The sequence below is a fragment of the Chinchilla lanigera genome, unplaced genomic scaffold (genome assembly GCF_000276665.1).
Source record: "Chinchilla lanigera isolate Chin_1 unplaced genomic scaffold, ChiLan1.0 scaffold00062, whole genome shotgun sequence".
In the NCBI taxonomy this organism is placed as follows: Eukaryota; Metazoa; Chordata; class Mammalia; order Rodentia; family Chinchillidae; genus Chinchilla; species Chinchilla lanigera.
In genome coordinates this window covers 7,315,919-7,342,321 of record NW_004955463.1, presented here as the reverse complement: position 1 = coordinate 7,342,321, position 26,403 = coordinate 7,315,919, and the positions used below count along the sequence as shown (strand labels likewise).

Here is a 26,403-nt window from a genome sequence, read left to right as displayed (position 1 = left end):
ATATTTTTTAAAGAAAGAAGTGATTTAAAATAGGGAGAGTAAGAAAAAATTTTAAAGAGCCATATAGAGTTCTTACAAGTGAATATAGTCATAATTGAAATTAAAAACTCTGTGGACTAGCAGAGCTTAGATACAGCTGAGGAAAGAATCAGTGGACCAGATGGGTTTTAGATACAAAAGACGAAATGTGGCGTTAAGAAATGTGAAGAATAAAGGTGGAAGTTTAAACATTGGTAATTAGAAGTTTTATTTTAAGAAAATAGAACAATTGCCACAATAATAAAGATAAAATCAAGAATTTCACATAAATTTTTAACCAAACTGTGAGATAGGTGTAAGAAGTCCATCATATACTTAGTCTACAATGAAAATGCAGAAAAAAGCAATAAAAAGATGTAAAAAGCTATGAAAGAAAATATTATCCACAGATGAATGATAGGTTGAGAAGGTTTCTTTATGTATGTTGGAAAAAGGACGAGCTGAACCTGGGCCCTCACGCCGAGCTACATCCCCAGCCCTTTTTTATTTTGAGACAGGATCTTGCTAAATAAATAGCTAAATTTCCCCAAACTGAGCCTCCCAGAGTGCTGAGATTATAGGCGTGTATCATCATGTCCAGCTGGAAGTGATTATTTCTTCAAAGGAATAGTGAGTGGCAGTCGGTAATGCAGTAATACCTTTAGAATATTTAGAAAATGTAGCAGTTAATTGAAAATTTTATACCCAGAAAAATTTAACCTGATAAAGCATGTCTATACAAATTGTTACCCTATTAAATTGTATAAAACATAAAACATTTCCTTTAAATCAGGGGCAAAATCAAAATGCTTGCATTGTCATTTATAGTCAACAGTAAACACAAGAAGGGATACAAGAGGCAGAAAAGGCTAGGCCTGGTAGTGCACACCTAAGGCCCACTGTGAATTTGGGACTCAGGCAGGACAATCGCTTAAGCTCAGGAATTCTGGACCAGCTTGGGCAATTTAGTGAAACACCCCCATCTCAAAATACAAAAATAGGGGCTGGGGATTTAGCTCACCAGCAAAGCGCCTGCCTGGCAAGCGCAAGGTCGTGAGTTCGGTTCCCGGTACTGGAGAAAAACGAACAAAAACAAAAAAAACAATCAAAATACAAAATAAAACATCAAAAAAGAAAAAAGAAAACCAAAAAGTCAGAAAAAACAAAACTAAAATTTTCTTTATTAGAAGTAAAAAAGTAGTAATAAAGGCCAAGCAGAGAGAGATGAGTTATTAAGAGACCAAGAAAGCAACTATTTATGATTTGTATCTCATTGTCCCTCCAAAACCTCATGCAGTCAGAGGTGGGGCTTTTTGGAGTGGCTGGATCTAGGATGTGTGATGCTGGGATTGATTCATTTTGCAATGAAGGGTGAGTAGCCTGAATAAGATATTTAGGACAGAAAGAGGTGATTGCTTGCTGTTGCTGCCTTACTGCCTTCTGCCTTCCCTGAACTGTTAACTGCTTGTCCGTGCCACCCTGCCTTGGAGCCAGCAACTATGAATTGAAACCATTACAAACTATGAACTACAATAAACCTTTAATTTTGAGTGTCACATATTTTGTCTAACTAAGACAACAGAACTGAGAAATAGCTATAAAAACTGTGATTATGATGTCATAGAAGACTGGCATTGACTGTATTGTTTCAATAACAGGTTGGTCGGAGTATCAGACACAGAGAAGCCTAGGCATATTAGGAGCTGGAAATATACTTTTGAGGTGAAAAGACTGATGTGGGAGTTATTGGCAATTTTGAAGATTGCTATTTAGATAGAGTAATTGAGGTAGAAGTCAAAGAATGAAGAGGAAGTAGAATTGAGCTAGACATGCCCCTGGTAAAAGTCTGGATTTTTGAATGATCAAGTTTGAGCCAGTTTAAATATCGAAAAGCAAAGTATAGGGAAAAAACTTAGTATACTTCTGTATGATTGAGAAAATGGGGAAAGTATAGGAGAAAAAGCCCTGAAATGGAACTCAGGAGACTTTATTTAAAACCACTCTTGGATATTTAAATGGCTTCACCTACAATAGAGTTGACAAACTTTCTGTAAAGGGCTGGAATGGTAAATATTTTAATCACTGTAAGCCAGATGATCTATTCCACACTTACTTAACTGTATTCTTTTAACAGGAAAGTAGCCTTATACAATAAGTAAGTGAAGGGGCATGGTTTTGTCCCAGCAAAACTTGCAATAGATACTGAAATTTGAATTTCATATAATTATTTATATGACATGAAATACTCTTTTTTGTTTTTGTCTTTTTGAGACAGGGTCTCACTATGTAGTTCAGGCTAGCCTAGAACTCACCTTGTAGCCCAGGCTAGCCTAGAACTCAACTTGTAGCCCAGGCTGACCTGGAACTCAAGGCAATCCTACTGCCTCAGCTTCCCGGGTGCTGGGATTATAGGCATGCGCCACAACACCCATTGAAATACTCTTTTCTAAAAGTCATTTAAATATGTAAAGATTTATGAGCCCACATTTTTACAAAGAATGTGGGCCTTCCAGAAACAGGAGGGGACTGGGTTTGGCCTAGAATCTAGAGGTTGTCAATTCCCCATCAGAAAGTTGAAGTATATTACATGTCTCCATTCTGTAGTCTTTTGGGGGGGGATGGAGGGAGGAGTCTTTTTGAGACAGGGTCTCACCATGCAGTTCAGGCTGGTCTTGAACTCATTTTGTAGCCCAGGCTGGCCTGGAACTCTCAAGGATCCTCCTGCCTCAGCCTCCCAAGTGCTAAGATTACAGGCGTGTGCCACCACGCCCAGCTTCTGTAGTCTTAACTGAGAAATTCTTCACTTTAAGTACTTCTATAGTTTATCATCTATATTACCTGATTTAACCTTGTATTTATTAGAGTAATTGTATGTCTCAGTCATTGAGAACTTTGCAGAAGAACCTCAGAATTTGTTTTGTGACTAAAGTTCCAAGAGTATTCTTTCCCAAGATAACTAGAAGAGGGATGATTTTACTATAACCATCATTATGTTTTCTTTAATAATATTTTGAATTAGATTTTTAAAATGTATTTGGGGATGGGAAATAAATGGAAAACAACATTATTTGCCACAAATAAAAGGAATTGTAAAAAGTGAAAACAGAACAGTGTTATTTGCTAGAAGGCCTTGAAACTGTCGCATTATATTCTTCTTGTGAAATGTTGAAGTTCAGAAGATTGTGTGAAAATTTGAAAGGGAATTGATGAAAACTTTGTGTATTAAAATAACCTTGAGTAGTTGCCTTTGTCAGGCAGCTTTTTCACAGCTGATACCAGTTAATAGTATTTATAAAGAAAACAGCAACTGATTTTAGTTAAAATAATTGTTTTATTATAAAAGGCCTTTTGGTAGCAGGTATAAGATTTTGCTAGTTTTAAAAATAATAATAATCTCATCTTTAACTAGTGCTCTGGAGAATTCAAATTCCTAATTTTTAAGGATAGTCTTTCTAAATATATTATACTCCCTTCCAGTGACTAATCTGCCAGGTCAGTGTGGCAGTTCCAACAACTTTCTCTGGAGCTGGTATATTTTAAGTATATTCTTTCTTTCTTTCTTCTCCTTTTCTCTTTTTTATGTTTTTGTTTTTGTGTTTGTTGTTTTTTGAGAAAGGATCTTACTGTGTAGTTCAGGATGGCCTTGAATTCACCATATAACCCAGGCTGGCCTCAAACTCACTTTGTTCCTCCTGCCTCAGCCTCCTGATGCTGGGATTGTAGGCATACACAAAACACCTGGTTTAAGGATATTCTTTTTACAAAATAATGTCCCACTAGTGTGTGTCAGTGTGGCTAGATGAAGGAAGGACCAGTTAATTTTCTTCTCTTCTGTCTAGCGATCTTTGTCTATTCTCTGTTTTCATCCATGGTTGATAGGAAGTTTGTACAGTCTGCTTTTATTTAAGGGCACAAGAAGAGTAAGGGGTTGAGGGGATGATCCTTTATGAATCTTACACTGAATCTTATCCTTTGTGACCCTTCTGTAGAATTTTGGCATCTCCTAATATGCATTATGATGTAATGTTTGAACTAAGCAGTAAGTATCAAGAAACCCATGAAATGGTATGAAAAATACCTACTTAGATATATTTCTCTGTTTGGTTCTCTCCATAACTTCCTTTAATATCCAGTTTGAGTTCTGCCTGAGAAATTAAGTATCAATGTTTGGTGCAGGGGGTGATGGTATGGTGAGGGTAGAAAGACAAGAAAGGGAAAGGTGTAAAAGGAAGGGGAGAAGTATCTTTGTTACTAATACAAAGGTATATGATGTTGTCTTCACATTTGTGAATATTATGGGGCAATAACCAATGAGCAATTGACAGTTGTTAGCCATCACCTAACTATAATGATAGTCATGCAGTAATTGATTAAGTTTCTCTTAAAGCCAGAGGTTCTGATTAAAGAGAATATCATAAACAAAGAAAAAAAAAATGCTACAATAAGGAGAGAGTAACATTTTAGTACACATGTGTGTAGGGAAAATGATTTTAAAGAATCGTTATCTGGTAAGAACTTTATGAAATAGTTATATCAAGAAACTTTTAAGTTTTTTGGGACAAAGAAGCATTTGGTTACCCAGTCATAATGATACAAATTATAAAGAAACTGTGTTAAAGGCTAAAGTTTTTTTGGGTTTTTTTTTTTGTTGTTGTTGTTTTTTGTTTTTTGTTTTTTTTTTTTTTTTTGGTTTTTTGAGACAGGGTCTTGCTATGTATGCTATATATATGGTTCAAGCTGACTTTTAACATAATAAGTATCCTAGGCTGGCCTCCAACTTGAGGCAGTCCTCCTGTCTCAACCGCCTGAGTGCTGGGATTATAGGTGAGCACCACCATGCCCAGCTAAAAAATATAATTTTAATGTTACCATAAAAACCAAAATTGTTAATTCATTTCCTATACTGGTTAATGTGGCTAATTGAGATTGAAACCTGTTGACAGTGCAACTAAGACTATATCATTATTCAGTTCCATCATAAAGCTTTTAATGAGTTTATTGCTATCACCTCTTAAATATTTATTGATCACTTGCTTAATAACTTTGGGTTGATTTTTAGGCCACAAACGAAATGGAAATGAAAGAAATTTCTGAACAGAAGACATTATGGAAAATGAGTTCAACCAGGGAATCCTTACCAGTAACTGGTATAGAAGTGAGTCCTTTGAAGAAATTCACCATTCCAAAGATCAGGAGGGCAGCTGGGAAAGGTAAAATTTCTATGGAAGATGGGAGTTTTAAAATAACTATTGCTTTAGTGTTTCTCAGATTCTTAATGTTCATCCCCTACTTTGACTACATGAAATTTAGTTAAGTCTCTTAATTCCTTAAACATACCTGTGCTTCTCTTACTGCACAGTGTGGAATAGATACCTATTTACCTGTATAGAAGTAGTTTACTTCTGTCCCTTCCAGGAAATACACTAAGAACTCTAGAAATTATAGTAAAACATATGTAAGACTTTCAAAGTAGAGAGGAAACCATGAACCAGCTAAGAAATGCAGGACTTCAAGGAATGTTGTAACAGTCCTCCAGATTTTCTGTTTCCTCCATATTTCAGACTGGATGCCTACAACTGAGAAATACCAACTAGTGCAGACACCACACACATACACACACAAAGCCCTAAGAAAATCTTGTCATCTTTGGCCAAAGAACAGAAAGGGGAGCAGCCTAGAAAGATACAAGCCTCACTCCTGCAGAATACCATGGGTTGGGGGATACTCAAATCTTGCACTTTTGTCAGCAAATGTTAAGTGAAAGAGATGTGGGTCTGTGTGTGCAACTCTCCCTTCCCATAAGGGTGGAGGAAGCCAAGTGGGGAGCCCCAACTCCCAATAGCCCTCTCCCCCTCCGCATTCCCCACTCCCTGCCAGTGGTGACCAAATATGGAGCCTAGACTTTTACCACCACATAGCAGTAACATGTTCTCATCTCTGCCATCCTCTCCCTGCAGTATTCATGAATTTCCATCTCTATGGGGATCAGTTGCCGCTTCCCACTAGAGGGGAGTCACTGAACATGAGGTACAGAGCGAGGATGCTAACCAAATCCAGCAATAACAAGGAATCTGTCTCCTACCAGGAAGTCAGTGGAGGCACAGTAAGGCACAAACTTCCACCCCTTTGTAATGGTAACAGGATATCCCCCAGGGTGTCAGTAGATGCTCTGTGGAGAGCAACAACATCAGTCTTTCTGGGTGGTCCAGAGTTAGTGCTCCTCTTTCACTGTCAGCATGGTTTAGTAAAAGGGTACTAAAATAGTAGATTTAAAATGTGATCCAAAATCTCAAAACAATACCCAGAATGTCCAAAATAAACTAAAAATTATGCAGCTTCTTCCTCACCAGGAAATCCTCACCCTGAATGAGAAAAGATATTAGATGCTAATACTGACGTGATACAAGTGTTAGAATTATCTGACAGTCTTTTAAAGCAGCCATCATAAAGATGTGTGAATGAGCAGTTACAAACATTCTGCTAAAGAAATTGGATCAGTAATATTCTTCCAAAACACAAAGCATTAGGCCCAGATGAGTATGCTGGTAAATGCTGCCAAAAATTTAAGGAATAAATTATACCATTTCTCTGTAACTCTGTCAGAAGATAGAAACAAAGGGAATACATTCTCTTAAATATGTGAAGCTGGCACCACTATAATATCAAAAACAAGATAAAGACATTGCAGGAAAAGAAAGCTAAAGATCAGTATCCATCATAAAAATGGATGCAGAAATTCTCAACAAAGCATTAGTAAATCAAATCCAAAAGTGTGTGAAAAGAATTTTATACCACTGCCAAGGGGGATTTATCCCAATTACGGCTTGTTGAACGTTTGAAAATTAGTTACTGTAATCTGTGAGATCAACAAACTAAAAAAGATCATATGATTGTAACAGTAGATGCAAAGAAAGCATTTGACAGAATCCAACATCCATTCATGACAAAATTCTCAGTAAACTAGGAACAGAGTGCAGTTTCTTTAACTTGATGACAAATAGGAGTTGACCATCCCACAGATGTGAAATCCAAGATGCTTCAAACTCTAACAAAGCTTTTGAAGTGCTATATATTATGATGCTTTAAGCCTTTGAAGCATTTCAGATTTTTGAGTAGGGATGCTGAAGTGATAAAAGTCTAGGCAAATATTCCAAAATTTGAAAAAGTGTGAAAAGCTTGTAATGACAAGCATTAAGGATAAAGGATATTCAACATGTGTATACAAAAAGCATACAACCAGCTTCATATTTAATAGTGAGAAACTTGAAGCTTTCACACTCAGGAACAATATCTTCTTTCAATACTGGTTTTCAACTTAGTACTGGAAGTCAAGGAAATAAAAGTGTACAAATTGGAAGAGAAAAAATAAATCTGTCCTTATTCATGAACATGATCATCTATGTAGAAAATCCAGAAGAATCAAAAATGTGAAAGAGAATAAAAATGTCTTGGAATTTGAAATGTAAAACACAATAGCCTTTAAATTAGTACCAAAATGAAAATACTGAGTGAAGTATTTCATATTTCATGAGATACTGAATGAAATATTTCAAAAATGAAATACCCAGATTTAAATCTAACAAAATACAAGATTCCTATGAGGAAAACTACACAATCTGTATGGAAATCACTGAAGAGGCCAATGAAGGAATTATATGTTCAGAAATAGGAAGATTCAATATTGTCAAAATATCTATATTTAACAGCTTGACGTATAAATTCATTATAATCTCAGTAAGCCCTTTTGTCGATCAGCAAACTCTTGGTAAAAATTAGAGAGAAGCAAAAGTATCCAGATAGCCCAGTCAGTACGGAAAGAGAAGAAAGAGAACTGACACTCCTTTAAGCCATACAATAAAGCTATAATAGTACAATGTGGCATTGGCAAAAGAATAAGTTAAAAAATCAATGGGACAGAGTAGCCCAGAAATAGACTCACATAAATATAAATGTACCTCTTGACAGGAGAAGCAAAAGCAATACAATGGTGAAGATAATCTTTTAAATAAATGATGCTGGAATGCTGTAATTGGACATTTCACTGCAGAAGAATGAATCTAGATACAGACCTTACACCCATCACAAAAGTGAACTTATACCCATCACAAAAGTGAACTCAAAATGAATCACAATTCTAAGTGTAAAGTGCAAAACTCTAAAACTCACAAAAGCTAACTTAGAAGAAAAGCTAGATGACTGAGTTTGGTATAATCTGTGGAAAAAAACTATTGATTAGCTGGACTTTTTTAAAATTCAGTTTTTTACTGAGCATGGTGGGCACAACTGTAATTCCAGCACTGTGAGAGACTGAGGCAAGAGGATCACACATTCAAGCCCAGCCTGCACAACTTACTGACTTGGTTGAGACCCTGTCTCAAAAAGAAAAAAAGTCAGAAGGGCAGAGATGGTAGCTTAGTTTGAAGGCCCTGAGTTCAATACCTAGTAACACGCGCGCGCGCGCACACACACACACACAAAGTAAATTTAAAATTCTTTTCTTGTGGCAGACACTGTCAAGCCAAGCATGTTGCACACACGTGTCATGGCAGTTAGTTGGGAGGCTGAGGCAGGAGGACAGCAAAACAGGGATAAGTGAAATTTCTTTCAAATGGCTGGGGCTGTAGCTCAGTGATAGAATGCTTACCTAATCCCCAATATCACTAAAAACAAACCAAAACACTGGACAGTGAAAACAGTCCACAAACTTAGAGAACATATTTGCAAAATACATGAAGAACTGTTAATTAAAATGTGCAAAAAAACCCTCTTAGATTGCAACAAAAGAAAACCAATTTAAAAGTGGCAGTACTGAGTTCAAGGCCAACCTGGGCTACATAGTGAATCAAGACCAGCCTGAACTACACAGTGAGACCCTGTTTTAAAAAAAAAAAGACCAAAGACCCTAAGACCCTTCAACAAAGACAAAGAGATGGTAAATAAGCATATTAAAAGATGTTCTGCATCTTAAGTCATCGCACAAATGCAAATTAAAACGATGGGATACCACTACACACGTACAGAACATTGATGATACCAAATGCTAATGAGGGTGTGGAGCAATAGGAAGTCTCATTCATTGTTGGTGGGGATACATAATGGTTCAGCTAATTTCAGAAGACATTTGGCAGTTTGTTATAAAATTAAACACACAGTTAACATATGCTATAGCAGTCATGCTGCTTGGTATTTACCCACATCAGTTGAAAACTTATGCCAACACAAAAACCCAAACATAGATGTTTATATCAACTTTAGTTGTCATTGCCAAAACTTTGGTACATGAATAAAGACAATGGAATGTTATTTAGTCCTGAAAAAGAAATGTGTTATCAAGCCTAGGAAGGAAATGGAGGAATCTTAAATACAAACTACTAAATTTAAAAAACCAGTCTGAAAAGGCTATGTGCTGTATGATTCCACCTGTTTGACATACTGGAAAAATAAAACTATGGAAATGGTAAAATGATCAGAATTGCCAGGGTTTGGGGCAGCAAAAGAGAATAGTAAACAGAGCAAGGGAAGTACTTCTTAGACAGTAAAACTACTTTGTGTGATACAGTATTTGTGATTATACATTTATCAAAAGCATGAAGGTACCACACCAAGAGTGAACATTAATGTAAACTATAAACTGGTAGTGGCAAACCTGTGGCATGCATGCTACAGCCAGCTATTCATTATCATTGAAAACGCTAAAAAGATCAGCATCACTGGTACAGACTCTTAACTGGTAATTACATATCAGTGTAGGGTCATCATTTGTAGCAAATATGCCAGTCTGTTGAGGGATATTAATGTTGAGGGAGGCTAGTCGTGTGGGGATGTAAAGTGTGTGGGGGCATAGAGTGTATGGGAAATATCTGTACCTTTCTCTCAAGTTTTGCTGTGAATGAAAATTCTCTTCAGAATAATCTGTGACAGAAGAAAAAACACTCATTGGATAAGTTCAGGAGAAGACAATAGGAAGAATCAGTGAATTTGGATGTAGAACAGTAGAAATTATCCAATGGGAGTGACACAGAGAAAATAGGAAAAATGAGCAGAATCCCGGAGAGTTGTGAAATAATAAGAAAATGATCTAATATCTTGGTCATTATAGTGCCAGAAGTAAAAGAGAAAGTATGGGGCTGAAAAAAATACTTCGAAGAAATACTGCCTACAAATTCCCAGATTTGGCAAAATGTCCATAAACTTTGTGTATTCAAAAAGCCAAATGTTAAACATGATAAAGGCCAAAAAATCCATGCCAAGGCTCATCATAACCAAACTTATGGAAACTACGTGAAGAAAAAAATCTTGAAAACAACTAGAGAGAAGCCACACATCATATATAGGGGAAAAACTGTTTGAATGATGGTTTCTGAATTTCCCAAAAAGAAAACTGTCAGCCCAGAGTTTGGCATCAAACAAAAATACGCTTCAGGAGTGGAGGAGAAAGTATTTTCAGATTGAAATATAAGTATACCTAACATCTCAAAAAATAAATGATGGAAAAGAGGTAATTCTCTCAATATTTGGGAAATAATACATTTCTAAATATTCATAGAACTTTAAGGAAATAAATACATGAACAGAATGAAAGTAAAAATACAACTTATCAAAATTTGAAGAAGACAGCATTAACAAGGAAGTTTATAACTCTAAATGCTTACATTAGAAAAGAAGGATTTCTGTATAGTGAGCTAAACTTCCACTTAAAAAAAATTAGTAAGATAAGCCGCAAACTAGCAATAAAAGGAAAATTAATGAAGCAAAAAGGCTGTTTGTTGCAGGAAAATGATCAGTAAAATTGATGAACCTCTAGCAAGGCTGACAAAGGGAAAAAGATACAGGCTACCAATTTCTGCTATCAGGAATGAAGTGTGTGATCACTACTGGCTACAGGCCTTGATAGGATTTATAAAGAACACTATAAATAAAGCTACATATAAACCTGGCTAACAGGTGAAATGTACCAGTTGAAAAGTAGAAATTAGCAAAACTCTTACAATACAAAAGTAAACTTATACTGTTAAAGAAATTAAGCTCACTATTGGAAAAGAAATTTCCAGGCCCTGAGTTCAATCCCTTTAGAAGAAAAGCTAGATGACTGAGAGACAGCTAGATGACTGACTGACAGCTTTACTGGAGAATTCTAAACATTTCAAATATGCAGATGCTAAGGTTTCTTCTAGCAAATGGGGAGAATGTTATGTTCAGCATTATACTGAACATGTCTAAACCAAACATATGAAGAATGTCAGAGACCAATATCCATCCTGATTGTTAATGCAGATATCCTACCAAAATGTAAGCAAATAGAATTTGGCAATATGTAGAGTGAATTATATGCTAAAACTGAGCAATTAATGTTCTCTTCAGACCCTCCCAGCCCCCCACCCCTTTTAAGACAAGAGTATTGCTGTGTTGACCAAGTTGGCCTTGGCATTCCTGGGATTAAGCAGTCCTCCTAGCTAAATTTCCCAAGAAGCTAGGACAGCTGTCATACACCATCATAGCTGGCCTTTTTTTCATCATTCTTACTCAACAATGTTGGAAGTTTTAATGAGCAGAAAAAGTCAAGGAAAGGAATGAACAGACAAGAAGAAGTAAAATTGTCCCTACTTATAGATATTTGTACCTATAGAATCTCAAGAAATCTACAATAAACAGAAAGGGAAGACCTTTAAGTATTTAAGTTTAGTAAGGTCACTGGATACAAGATCAAAATAAAAGCTTCTGTATACTAGCAAAGAGTACATGGAAATCAAAATGGAAAGCAGTGTCATTTATAGTAGCTCACAAATAAAAATACGTTAGGTATAAATCTAGCAAAACATGGGTTTTATGCTTCAAACTTTACTATAAAATATGGATGAAAGAAACATGGATGAAAGAAAATTTCAGTAAATGGAGCAATACATTGTGTTCATGGATTCAAACACAACATACTGAAGGCATCCATTCACCACGAATTTATCTGTAGCTTTATTGCCATTCCTATCAAATTCCCATGTCTTGTAAATATTCGAGCTCATTCTGACATTTATTTAAGACAAATGAGAATAGCTAAAAGTTCTGAAATAGAAAATATGTGGAAAAATTTTATGAAGTCTTACTGTTTAGTGACAGTAATTAAGACCTGTGATACTGACAGAGGGACCGACTGATAGCCTAGTAGAATGGATAGAGATTCTACATACAGAGCCACATAAACATGCTAAATTTATTTTCTTTCAGTTTATTTCAACAAAGGTACACTTAGTTTAGAAAAGATAGTGTTTATCAAATGTTGCTAGAGCATTTGGATATTAATAAACATAAACAGAGAAATTTCACCCTAACCTGTCATAAAAAGTAATCCAAACTAACTCCTGGGTTTAAACATAAAAATATAAAACACAAAAGAATATCGTCAAGATCTTGGCCTAGATGAAGAGTTCTTAGACACCAAAAACACAGTCTATAAAAGAAAAAGACACAATAAACTGGCTTTATCAAAACTGTAAACTTTTGCTCTGTGGAAAAACTTGGTAGGAAGGTATAAATAAAAGCTAAAAATGGTAGAAGGTATTTGCAAATCATGTGTCTGACAAAGAACTCAAGACATATAAAGCACTTTGAAAAATCAGTAGGAAAAGTTCAGTTAGAAAACAGGAAAAGGATATGAACAGATTTTCAGCAAAGAGAATACACAGATGATGAGTAAAAAGATATTCAGCATCATAGTCATTAAGGAAGTGCGTATGTAAACTACAAGGTGTTGCTGTGGCAAGCAGAAACACCAAAATGACCCCCAGGATTTGGAGGCAGTGAACAGCTTTATTTTATACTGGTGGTCCTGGCTGGGATCTCTCCCTCAACAAAGCCCCAGGCAGTGAGTGCTTGTGGCATAGTGCTTTTATATGATGCATAAGCAGGAGGTACAAAGGCAAGATAGGCAGTTCTCTGATTAGCTAGCAGTGTGATATTATCAGTTACAAGGCTAGATTAATGATCATGAAGCTTGTTACAATTAGACATCCTGCATGTTCAGTTATGCTGTCATGGTTACAGGGGTCAAGAAAGTAATTACAAAACCATGAAGCAGTTACAGAGCAAGGTAGTTTCAAAAGGAACAAAGTTTTAAAAAGAATAATTTTTCTTGCACAATTTTTCCCTTTCAGTGTAACTACCCTTTAGAATAGCTGAAAGAAAAAAAGAAAACCATGCTAAATGCTGGTGAGGATAGAGTAACCAAATCATTCATAAATTGTCACCAGGAACATTAAGATAGCACAGGCACTGTGGAAATTTTGATAGTTTCTTTAAAAGCTGAACCTGCATCTACCTATGACCCAGCAATCCTAGCTTTGGGCACTTATCCTTGAGAAATGAAAATATATACACAGAAACCTGTACATGAAGGATCACTGCCGTTTTAGTTTTATAATAGCCAAAAATTGACAACTGCCCAAATTGCAAATGAATGAATTGTTAAACAGTGGTACATTAAAAGAATAGAATATTTAAAAAAAAAAAAAAAGAAAGAATAGGATATTATTCAATGAAAAGAAATGAGCTGATAAATACAACTTGATTGGATCTTAGGGGCATTGTATCTTGAGTGTAAAAAAAAAAAAAAGATCTGCACAGGTTGCATACTACAAAATTACATTTATGAAACATTCTTGAAATGACTAAAGTATGTCCTTAGTAATTACTAATCAGTAATTTCCAGGATTTAGGGAAGAGAATAAGGGGTGCTGTTAGTGTAAATCTGAGTGTGTGTGTGTGTTCATATGTGTGTGTAGAAGTAGCACAAAGGGCATCTTGGTGTTTATCGAATAGTTCTGTATCTTATAGTAGTTTTTGTGTAAGTCTGCACATGTGATAAAACTGCCTAGCAGGGTACACATAAAAATAGGTAGAACTAAGTACAAGGGAAATTGGTAAAAAGGTCAGTAGACTGTAACAACGTCATCTTCTTTATTTCAGTATTGTATTATAGTCACATGAGATGTTTCTACTGAAGGGAAACTGAGTGAGGGGCATAGGACCTCTTAATTGTTTTTGCAGCTTCCTGTAAATCTATTCATTTCAAAATAGAGTACGACACATTCATCCACAAAGCCAAAGGTTATAAAAATTTGTATCACAATTTATAACAGTTAACAAATACTAAAATAAAAATTGTGTTTGAGTCAACAATAGGTATAAAAATGGGAAGATGAGTTATTTTTTAAATTAGCTAGTTGTAATATTTTATATTTGTCATTGTTTTAACATTTTTGGTTAAATTAATAATTAAATCATATACATATTACTAAATTCCATATATGTGGAAATTGCGTTGCACTTTCTGTATAGTCAGTCTTAATTATTTGAGGATTCTCTTGAGTCCTCAAATATTCCCATCTCATGGGAATAGGTCTGCAGAAAAGCCTGCACCCCATCCATACCCACAAAGTGTGAGGCAGGCACACCATCCAACCCAGTAACTGCAGCCTGCAGTAAGTGTGATTTGTACCAGCGCCTCAGTCTGAGTGCTAGCAATACAATGACAAAGACAAGGAAGACACAGGAGACAGTGGCCACTGCTACTACCAGGTAGAGTGTGAGGTCTGAATGCTCAGGATCAGTGGGAATCTTGATGCTTCCCAAGTCAGCCAGGACATCTGGGATGCTATCAGCCACTGCTACAGTAAGTGTGACAGATAAAATTCTCAGTATTCAGCGTGCTTTTTTACATGTAAGCCCAAAATCTATACTCAGCATTGCTTTTATAGGCAGTTGGAAAGCAGCCAAAATTTTTGAGTTTCCCCAGTGCACAAGGTCCCAGCTAAGATCAAATGAGGTGATACTCTGCAGCCTTGTTTCACTTCTTACATTATAACAGATGTCCTTTCTGTAGTCTTAGTGTTTTGTTTTATTTTGTTTTTTGTTTTACATTTTTGTTAGTGGATTCATCACTTAAAATCCCACCCCCAAAGTGTGAAGTGAATCCAGGAACATTGTGACGTGCCTTACATAGAAAGCAGGTATAGTCATGTTTCGGATAAGCTTTGCTCAAACTTGAGTTTAATGCTAGTGAATCAATGGTGTGATAAACCTTGAAGGGAGAAAGAAGTTAGCCGGTCTGTACATCAGGCCTTGCTGAAAAGTTTAAAGTAACATCTCTTGTGCCCGATGAAGATATGGAAAAGAGTTAACATTTGTAGATTCATGGCATGACATCTTATAAAAAGACAAATTGGGAAGCATTCTTGTGAAGATAAAAGCAGGCACAATTTGTCCAGTCATGGTGGCGCACACCTTTAATCCCAGCGCTCAGGAGGCTGAGACAGGAGGATCACTGCAAGTCTGATGCTGGCCTGGGCTGCAAAGTGAGTTCAAGGCCAGTCCTAACTGCATAGTAGAAACCTTGTCTCTAAAAGACAAAAAATAAATAAGTTAAATAAAGCAAGTAGAACTTAAAGTCACATTACCCACTGTTAGGAAAGTGTTTAACCCATTGGGCTATTGCTGACTGATTTATACATTCCAAAAGATGATACAAGAAATGTTAAACTTAGAGGCAAGTAAATTCCTCAGATCAGGAAGCTGAGAAATAATTTTTTAAATGGCTGTTAAATGTTATATAGGAAGAAGGAGTATGTGGAAGAGAAGTTTTCAACAATGATGAGACAGGGATGTTCATAGAGGAGCCTGTGTTACCCTAGTAGCATTTCTGTTGTCAAAAATTGACTTATGCTTGCAGGAACTTTCCTAATCCTTTTCTGTGAGAACAGTAGTTCAACATTACTAATTCAGTGTTTGTGGTTACCTTATGAAATGTAACTATCGCAAATGACAAGAATCAACTGCAGTTTCTCCTTATTTCTTGGGTCCTCTTCCTTAAGGTTGTATTAGCCTTTTTATGTATCTGTTTAATATAGCCACACTTAAAACATAGGTCATTGTCCTGAGAAGGTCTGTTTCTTCTTCCTCATGCCACTGTAGCAGTCCGCAGCTTACAAAGATGTTCTGATATATTTGCAAATCAAAATAAGTAGTTTTCTGGTACAGGTGTTGCCTTGCCTTTACTTGGGAGAGAACAAGAAATACTCATGTGTTAGCCAGTAGTACCAGTTATATAATGGTGTACATTGTACAGTCAGTGTACAATTTAAGTTGAAAATGAGTAACCTAGCTGGGCATGGTGGTGCACGCCTGTAATCCCAGCACTTGGGAGGCTGAGGAAGGAGGATTGCTGCAAATTCAAGGCCAGCCTGAGCTACAAAGTAAGTTCAGGGTAGCCTGAACTGCATAGTAAAAACCTGTGTCAAAGAGACAAAGAGAAAAAAGGAAGAAAGAAAGAAAAGAAAATGAGTGACCTGAATTTTAGGATTATGTTACATCTGTAAATGTCAACTTCAAAGAACTCCAGTAGGTAGATGGAGAAAATAAGGTGTGTCAAGTATCAGAGGTCCGCATTATTGTGGTAGAAATTTAAATGTCAATTGTTAGCTTTATTTGTCTCATATCAGACATATAGTAGTAACATGGACAACAATGACATTTTAAGCACAAATAACTACTCTCATTTCTTTTTTCCTTAGTTTACTTGTCACCTTGCTGCACCAATACTAGAGAGTATAGTTTCATACATGAGACTCTTAAACAGTATAGGCTTGATGTAAGCTGTGATCTCCAGTCATCATGGCAGTTTGGGGATACAAAACTGGTTCGCAATCAGGAGCTAGAAAAAAATTTTACTACTAAGAGGTAAGTTACTATGACTTAAGAAGAGATTTTTTTTTTTTTTATTATGAAATCTTACGCTAATTTATTTCTACCTATGTATTACTAAGAAAATAGAGATTATTTAATAAGCATTATAAGGAAGTAAATTCTTTTGTTAACCTTTTGTAATATTGAAAAGATGGCATTTCATTAGTTTTATGGATTGATGTAATTAGACTTCAGACATCTTCTAATTTTTTTTAATCTTGTTAAGTTTTTCAAAAGCATGTATTAGCACACTTACTAAATACCAATTTTGTAGATCCTGTATCTCTCTTGGATAAGTGTTATGGTTTGCGTCTGGATGTCCCCCTAAAGCCTCATGCAGTCATGAGGTGGGCTTCTAGAGTTTATGATTGATGAGTGGGTGTGAGTGCTGCACCTGCCCTGTGGTGAGTAGTTTGCATACAGTGTAAGGGAGGGAAAGAGGCTGCTTGCCACTGCTCCTCCCCTTGTGCTCTTGTTGCTTTTGCTGTCTTCCCCTGCCATGAACTGTTGCCCTCTGCCATGTGCCACTCTGCCTTGGAGCCAGCCAAGTATGGACTGAAACCTCCACAAACTGTGAGCTAAATAAACCTTTCTTTCCTTCCTTAATTTTGGGCATTGGGTATTTTGTCTCAGCAACAAGAGAACAGTAACCAGGACAATAAGGTAAATCATCAATTAGCATAGTCAGAAAGTAACTTTTTTTCTCTTAACCCAACTCCTAAGAGACTGAGTTAATGTTTTAATTTGTATTGCATACAGCTGTTTGCACTTGTTCCAATGGAACATACTTTCTGGGTTGACACCACTATTCCTGACAACTTTTTAGAAATACACCTTCAGCTTTTTCCAAGTTACATTTCATAATTGTTATTTTGATAAAAAAGAATAAGACCATGCACAAAGTTCTTATTGTAAGCATTTTATATCCATAAGTATACATTTTGTGTGAGGAAAATTTAAATTGTTATTTTCATTTTCTAAACGTACCATATTTACTATTTTGCACTTTCAAATTTAACTTTTAAATTTAAGTATAATTTGAACTTGTTTGGGTTTCTCTTTTGTTTTAGAGTCAGCCCTTCTTGACTCAAATATGCTGCCCCTGTGGAATAAGTTTGGTAATTTGGAATTGGTCAGAATCACAAAATTAGTTGCAGCATATATTCTTTTGTCTAAAAACTACACTTTGCATGTAATATATATCTTGCTATTTCCATACTGAAGGAACAGTTTGATGTAAAATTAATTTTCTGGCACTGTTCTTACCTTTGGTTCTTTTGGCCATTTGAAATTTTGTTCTTTCAGTTAGTTTCACTGGTTAGTGTTGGAAAAGTTAAAACAACTACTCAGTGATACAGAGCATGTTACAATTCTAAGTGACAAATAGTTATTGTTTTTGTTTTTGTCCAAATATACAAAAACTCACTTCCTGCCCATAGTGCTTTATGGGACTTAAAATATATTGGTTTGTGTCTTATAGCCCTACTATGCTGTGAATTTTCTCTTCTTTTTGTGTTGATAGTATAAAACTGAATTTTGCGGTACACTATGTACTTAAATGTCAAATAAGTTACACTTTAACCTCATTTTTTAAATGTTCAAGTGGATTCTTTTTTTTGTACATGCTTGGGATACATGCAGTTTGCAGTCATCTTGGGGAGTGGATATATGTACATACTACAGCTGCTTGGTTTTTTTCATCCCTATTCCCCTTCTCTTCCTCCTCTCCCGTTCTCTGATTCCCCTATTTATTTAATCTCATTTTTTAACAGCGCACCTAGATACCAGACTCATCAGTGATTACCCACTGAGGAGTACTGCACCTTGACATGCAATTACCTTCCACGCACATGAGACCATTGAGCAACATTTAGACATAAACCATAATGGTATCAAATACAATATATGATACAGTAAGCATTCAAATATTTAATGAATGGCTATATACGTAGATGTTTAGATTATTAATGTGCTTTTGCTGATTTCACACTTAAGCAGTAGGTAAAATGCAGATAAGAAGACTGGTATCTTTTTTAACCTACTTCCTCTTCCTGAAATCACAGATTGATAAACTCATTGTTTCCTTATCTAAGGGGAGAGATTAAAAATAAAAGCTAGAGGCAGTGCTGTTAGTGCCTTCTCTTTTCATCTTTGTTCTGTTAATCATTGTTTATTTTTCCTTTTATTTTTTGTTTCCACCTGTGCTTTTAACACTGCTTAAGGGTACTGCCTACCCTCATTGATTGGTTCCAAGAGTAGGCAGGACCAAATCGTTTTGGACCAATGCCACATTGAGAAATGCTTGGTTTGGGATCTCTGGGAAAGAAATACCAATCTTAGATGAACAAGGAAGCAGGTTGTCCCTGTTACTGATAACAGTGTTTTTAGGGTAATGAGACTAGTTTAGGATGAACCTGAGAACAGCAGAGCAAAGAGAGATAGTAAAAGCCCTGTGACCCTGATGGAAGTCTAGAGTCACAGAATCAGTTCATCTTGGTAAAGGCCTGATTTTTGAACCTCTTGTTATGAGAAGTTAGCTTATATTTTAGCCAGTTTGAATGTATTTTTGTATTTGAAGTCATTGATATCCATACCGGAACTGAATTTAGTACTAGGATAGGGGTAGTTGGTAAGAGATTGTAAAATACATATTTAATTCAGGAACAAGGTGAAATACAGCCCCTACTACCCCAAATGTGAGGTTGTCTATCTCAGGGCACAGATCACATGTTTAATGAGGCTGTAAGTTTTTGGAAAATTAAAACTAGGCTACTTAGAATGACTTGACTGTTACTTAGACCTAAGATAATGTGTTAAATTGTAGAAAATTCAAATTTATCAAAAAATATTTCTGATTATGGCCTCCTTTAGTAGTTCAGCTTTACAAGTTTAACTTTGAAATAGAAAGTTCATCTTTTCCAAAGTTAGTGTGGATATGGGTTTAAAAAGAACAAGATTAAGCAAGAGATGAGACAAAACATAACTCTTGTTGTCTTTGATCTTTCCAAAATAGCTCCTTTTGAATTGTTAATGTGTAATTATTTGATCAATCTTGCGTGCCTATATCTGGTTATATATGTACAACCATTTTGAAGATGACATTATGTAATATAACAACTATTGTTAATATTCTGTTACCATGTTTTGAAAATGTGTATCATTTTTATTGCTCTCTGTGTCTTTTGGTTTATGTGTTTGTTTTTGTTATTTTGGTTTTTTTAAATGAAAAACAAAATTTATATGTATATATAAGGATAGCTGGAATAAGTATATTGCTTATGTCTGTGGTTTATTGAAGGGAACAGTCAATGCTTAAAATTTTCTTTTTTCTGTTTGTTTTCATGAGAAACCACTTTGAAGATAGCAATATGTAATACAACAAGCATTGTTAATTTCCTACCACTTTGTTTTTAACTCTGTATTGTCTGTGCTGTTCTTTTTCTATTTTGTAAAAGGTTGTCTGTCTGTTAATGTTTTCCTCCTTTTATTTTTAAAATTAAAAAAAATTTTTTTTTCTTGACCAGTTTTGCATGCTTGAATTTGATAAGCAGAATGACTGATCTGAAAACAATATGCAAGCTGGGCGTGGTGGCACACACCTGTAATCCCAGCACTTGGGAGGCTGAGGCAGGAGGATTGTTGCGAGTTGGAGACCAGCCTGGGCTACAAAGTGAGCTCAAGGCCAGCCTGAACTGCATAGTGAGACCCTGTCTCAAAAAAAAAAAAAAAAAAAAAAAAAAAAAAAGAAAACAATACGCAGTGTAAGAACCATTGTTGAACTCCTACCATCTTTCCAATTTCTTTTTTTTTTTACTTGTTACTGTCTTTGATTGTTTGATCAATCTTACATTCTTATGTCTAGTGGACTGAGCAACTTTGTTGAAGATACAGTATGTAATATAGCAACCATTGTAAATTTCTATCATTTTGTTTTGTGGTCATGTATCATTTTTTGTGTTTTTGTGTTGTTTTGATTTTGTCTTCATTGTTGTTTTGTCAGTTTTTTAATTTTTAAAATTAAAAGCTTTTGTATTTTTTTATTTTAAAGAGAATAAGAAAAGAATAAAAACTGTACAGAATTTCAAAACAAGATAATAGAAAATTAATAATGTTTATTATATTGCATATTGTTACCTTCAAAGTAGTTGCTCAGATTACCAGATATAGGCATGTAAAATTGATCAAACAGTACAAGCACTAACTTCCTTTCAATGAACTAATAGAAATTAGTAGTACAGTTATCTTAACTATCGTGTGTGTGTGTGTGTGTGTGTGTGTGTATTTTTTCTGTCCTTTTCTCCATTCCCCCATCCCAGTTTTCTTTCCTTTTGTATCCAGATCTACTAGAAATGAATGCATATCACACACATAATGGATCTGTAGTTACAGTGATTAGATAAGACTTTGAAGTGGGTCCCTTCTTGCAAGATGAATTGAAGTGCTTTATGGGCATGAGCATTTTTGAAATAAATACATGCATTGGAAAAAGTGTGTATAAAGAATAGCCAAATTAATAGAGTGTAGAAAACCATAGTCTCCTTAACAATTGTTTATAATCTAAACCATTCTTTGTCTCATCCCCTTGCATTATAATTTTACTGGTGTACAAACCTAGTCCACATAGTTCAGTAGTATACGGTGTGAGATTTGCTTGGAAATCCTGCCATAAACTTTTGGATTTGTTAAAAAAAAAAAAAAAAAAAAAAAAAGTGCAGATATGCCTGTCAATTCCAGCCCTGTCAGTTTGCCATTTTGGCAAGTTTTATCTTTTTTGAACTTCATTTTCCTCATTTAAAAATTTGTATAACAACAATAATTACTTCTTGAGAATAAAATGGCAAAAATGCATGTAAAGTTTATGATTTTGTATTGGGTTAGTTCTTACTACTATTACTAGCCTGTGCAGAATGGGTCCATAAATCTTGAACATGTAATCTTGAATTTGCTCTTCAGTGATTTTACAGCCTGACTCATTATCATGGGTAGTGATACCTCTGAATACTATTAATATTTTCCTTTGGTAAAGGTAAGCTTTACCAAAGCTGAATGAGTTCTCTGACTGTGGTAAGCTGAAATACTTACCTTCTTCTTGAAAGCTTTTATCTAACTGTATACATTACTTATCTTGCTTTAGGTCAGAGATGCGTGAGAGTGGAAGACATGGAAGAGAACTTGAAGAACATTTCTGCTTTCTAGCACTTCCTCAAAGAGATGTAGAAGAGATATGCCAGAATGGGTTAAGTACCAAAGCATCTACTTTGAAGATATTAGGAAATCCTCTTCTTGGAATTTACATATTTAGACATGTTGATGTTGCCCTGAATTATGCTCATAGTAGAAGCATTACAATAGAAAATATTATAATTTTTAAGGTAGGTAGCATAAAACAAATATTACGCATGGACAGTTTGATTTAAATTGACCTAAATACATTTTTCCTATACTTAGTATTTTCATTGAATTATTAAATAATATTTATGTTGTCAACATTTGGAATTTTCTTTTTTTTTTTTCTTTTTTGGTATCTGGAACGAATTCAGGGCTTTGCAGTTGCCAGGCAGGCACTGCACTGCTGAGCTACATCCTAGGCCAGAATTTTCTGTTTCTGAGTCTGCTTGACTGTGCACACAAAGCAAAACTCCAAATAAAGCTTTCATCCTGTTTGCCTTTCCAATATATATAAACTCTTAACAGTTCATTCAGTTAATAGTATTATATCAATGTCTATTTCTTAATTTTGATCATTGTTCCAGGGTATACAGGAATTTTGAACTACTTGTATTTTGATGGGGGATGGTGTCAGGCATTGTAATTGTTTATAGTAGGAGAAAATAGGGACCATATAAATGCCTCGCACAGTGCAAGGTGAAGTTATCGTACATCCTTTATCTGGAATATGATGTTAATCCACTTGGTTTACAGATAATTTTTGGACATGTGAAAATGCTTGTGCATTATTATAATTAATTAAGTGTGTTTAGAAGTAGAATGACTGGATCATACGGTAAAATTTTTTTTCTTAGTTTAACCTTTGGTTGGTTAGTTTGGATTTTTTTGTTACTGTTCTTAGTTTTTTGAGATAGAGTCTTGCTATGTAGTTCAGACTGGCCTTGAACTCACCATATAACCCAGACTGGCCTCGAACTTGCTGCACTCCTCGTGCCTTAGCCTCCCGCATGCTGGGATTACAGGTGTGTACCAACGCGTCTAGCTTTTTTCCTTAGTTTTGACAAACCATCATGCTTTTTGCTTTTTTCTAACAATTTCTACCAACAGTACATAAGGGTACCAATTTCTCTGGATCCTTGCCAATACCTGTTAGCTTCCCTTTTCTATTTTTTTTTTTTTTTTATTTTAAAGAGGAAAAAAAATAACAACAAAGATAAAAACAAAACGCAAAAACAATAAAAACAATAAAGAATTTAAAAGCAAAGTGATGAAAAGGTTGTACCAGTTGATATGTACACCCCCACTGAGAACAGCTGTTATCTTACATCCTCACTAAACTTATATATCATACTGCTTATGAACTACTTTATCATTACTTATCTTTTTGTTAAAAATAATACTTTTTATTTTGGAGACTGGCAAATTACAAAGCCAGTGCAGAGTTCCTGCATACCATTCACCTAGCTTCCCCTAACGTTAACATTTTATGTAACTGGCACATTTGTCAGAACTAAGAACTCTCATCAGTACTGTAAATACTTGCTTTTGCTAATTTTTCTGTGCATGGTTGTGTTCCCGAATCCAGTTTAGGATACCACATTACATTTAGGTTTGTTGGTTTTGGGTTTTTTTGAAACACAGTCTTGCTGTATATTCCAGGCTGGCCTTGCACTTGCTTATGTAGCCCAGGCTGGGCTAGAACTCATGGCACTTTTTGCCTCACCCTCCCCAGTACTGGGATTACAGGCATATGCCACCACGTCCATATTGTTTTGTTGTTTTGTTTTGTTGTTTTTGAGATAGAATCATGCTATATTACCTTTCTGGCCTCACATTTGCCATCCTCCTGTCTCAGCCTCCCAAGTACCTGGGATTACAGACATGTTCCACTGTTATCTGCCTTGTTTTGATTTTTAAATAAATGTATTCACCTATTAAAAACAACTAATAGAATTGCTAACTTTCTATAAAGTATGTACAGTTTATGATATTCTCTGCACTTGGGTCCAGCTCATCTTTTGTGAATTATGTCCATGGGCTTTACAAAAATTTTGAGCTTTTTTGTTCTGATGCTCTGAAATTTTAGAGTATTATATAGTGAAGTCTTTGTGTTTTGGCATATGGTTCTTGGCATAGATTCTTTTTTTTTGTGATTCTAGGGTTTGAACAGCCGGACGTATGCTAGGCAAGAGCTTTACTACTGAACCAGTCCAAAATAATGCCAAATAATGCCAGTCCTTGTTGGCATTATTTCTTAGAACAGATTTCACACTTCCATTTAGTTGTTTTGTTTTGTTTTTCTTCCGGTACCAGGAATCGAACTCACAACCTTGTGCTTGCCAGACAGGTGCTTTGCCACTGAGCTAAATCCCCAGCCCCCACACTTCCGTTTTAAATAAATATTTGCTTGTATTTCTTAATACTTAAGTATTTAACTTATTTAATACTTACTTTGCTTTATAGATTAACAGAGAAATTTAATTCTTTCCATTGCTCCCTACCATTTCTTGAATAATGTCTTCTTGCTTCACTTCTTTAAAATGATACTTTTTTTTGTTTTGTTTTGTTTTGTTTTTTCTCCGGTACCGGGAACCGAACTCACGACCTTGCGCTTGCCAGGCAGGCACTTTTGCCGCTGAGCTAAATCCCCAGCCCCTAAAATGATACTTTTAATAGCATGCTATATTTTTAATATCTATGTGCATTTCTGGGGTTTTAATTTTCTAATTTTCATTTTTCCTCTGCCTTTTCTTATATTAAAATGATTTAATACCTGGAAGTGCAGGACACCTTTTGTGTACCATCATTCTGTTTCTGACCCAAACTTTAAAATTTTTTGGATACTCTTCTTTGTATAGTCTTTTACGTTTTTAGACTGAAACTCATTTCTAAAAATAGATTTTCTGAAAATATTATTGGAACTCTTCTAACCTCAGTTTAATTTGGGGGAGAATTGATAAAATTGACATGTTAAATAATCCCATTTATCTAGGACGTAGATAATTTTTCCTATTTGTGGTGGTATCCCATCCAAAAAATGTTAGGTTTACTTTACTAACTGAAGTGATTTTTTTCTTAGGTTCTCTTTGGGAAAGTAAAGAAAATTCAGCCTTCTATGGATGTAAACAAAGTCTCTTTGGATCCTTGTCCTAACTTTGATTGCCACATGTCAAGAAGTGTACCTTCTCTGAAGGATACTGTTGAACTACAAGCCTACAATTCAGTGGTATGTTAATATTATATTTCATTTGACTTGAAATTCACTTAGTATAATGCTTCCTATAGTGGCTACTTTTACTTAGCTGTTCCATAGATTAATTCCTAACTTGGAACCCATACCAAATTTCTCTTTTAAAGTAAGGCTTCATAGCAAGACGACCATAATTAATAGTAATTTGTATTTCAGAATTGCTGACAGTAAATTTCAAATATTTCACCATAAAAAATGGGTATGATGGCTGGGGATTTAGTTCAGCGGCACAGCGCCTGCCTGGCAAGCGCAAGGTCATGAGTTCAATTCCCATACTGGAAAAAAAAAAAATGGGTATGATGACAGATGTTAGTTTCATTTATCATTCTGATATATATGTATTCAAAATTCCATTTGTGTTCCATAATTACATGTTTATGATATATTAAAAATAATGTTAATTTTTAAATGAACAAGGCTATTTTGAAACAATTTTATTGATTCATTGTACTTTGGAAAATAAGAAAAGCTTTATATATTTAGCCATGAGGTGAATCAGTTTTCTATTACATTTTACTTATTTTGTAGGCTTTTAATATTCTATAGAAGGTTAGGTTTTATATATAATTAAATGAAGATAAAGTTTCTATATAGGAGTATATACATATTCCTACATGTAAAAACTATTAAGTTATTTGCCTAATTTTTCTATCAAAGCATAATGCAATGGTTCAGAATGTATGTAAAACATTTAACTCTTAATGGCATGAACTTCCTGTTTAAAAAACATTACATCTGCTTCTGCAAACATTGCAAATACGTGATGGAGGAAAAAAAGGAATTTTTTTTGAAAATTCCTTTGAAAAACTTAGGGTTGAAGCAGACAGGAAGGAATTGGTACATGGAATAGGTACGTTATGTAATATCATGCAGGTGGTATACAGCATTTTTAAAAGTACGAGCTTGAGTTTAACTTCCAAAATTCATCAGCATTAACTTGTTTTTCTTTTTTATCCTTCAGGTATACTTCTATGAATACAACATCTTGTCAAAGCCTGTAGATAAACCTAGGCAGTGTCTTCCATATGCAGTAGTAACAGTAAAATTTATTGGTCAAAAAATAGATATTGGACACCTTACGACACCTTTGAGATTGCTTGCAACAGGATTTCCTAAAAGGCTTGGTAAGATAGATGCGTTATTCTACTTCATTAGCATTATGCTGGTCTTAAAATTGATGAGTATTTTTAATACATTGTGCATCTCTAAACAAAATAGTTTCTTGTAAGTTACTT

General features: G+C 35.1%; 1 protein-coding gene across 5 annotated transcripts in view; it reads left to right on the top strand.

Annotated features, from left to right (window-relative positions):
* Tex15 (testis expressed 15) overlaps positions 1-26,403 on the top strand; it is a 64,732-nt gene that overhangs the window by 18,614 nt on the left and 19,715 nt on the right. For 3 of the 5 annotated variants that reach the window (XM_013521569.1, XM_013521570.1, XM_013521571.1), the window contains exons 3-7: positions 5,078-5,228; positions 16,578-16,743; positions 21,884-22,121; positions 24,998-25,144; positions 26,130-26,292. In XM_013521569.1, the coding sequence (XP_013377023.1) occupies positions 5,090-5,228; positions 16,578-16,743; positions 21,884-22,121; positions 24,998-25,144; positions 26,130-26,292 (853 nt within the window). In that variant the 5' untranslated portion in view covers positions 5,078-5,089. Of the gene's footprint in view, positions 1-4,767; positions 4,843-5,077; positions 5,229-16,577; positions 16,744-21,883; positions 22,122-24,997; positions 25,145-26,129; positions 26,293-26,403 lie in introns of those variants that run through there. The other 2 variants (XM_005398378.2, XM_013521572.1) reach the window with 2 other exon arrangements.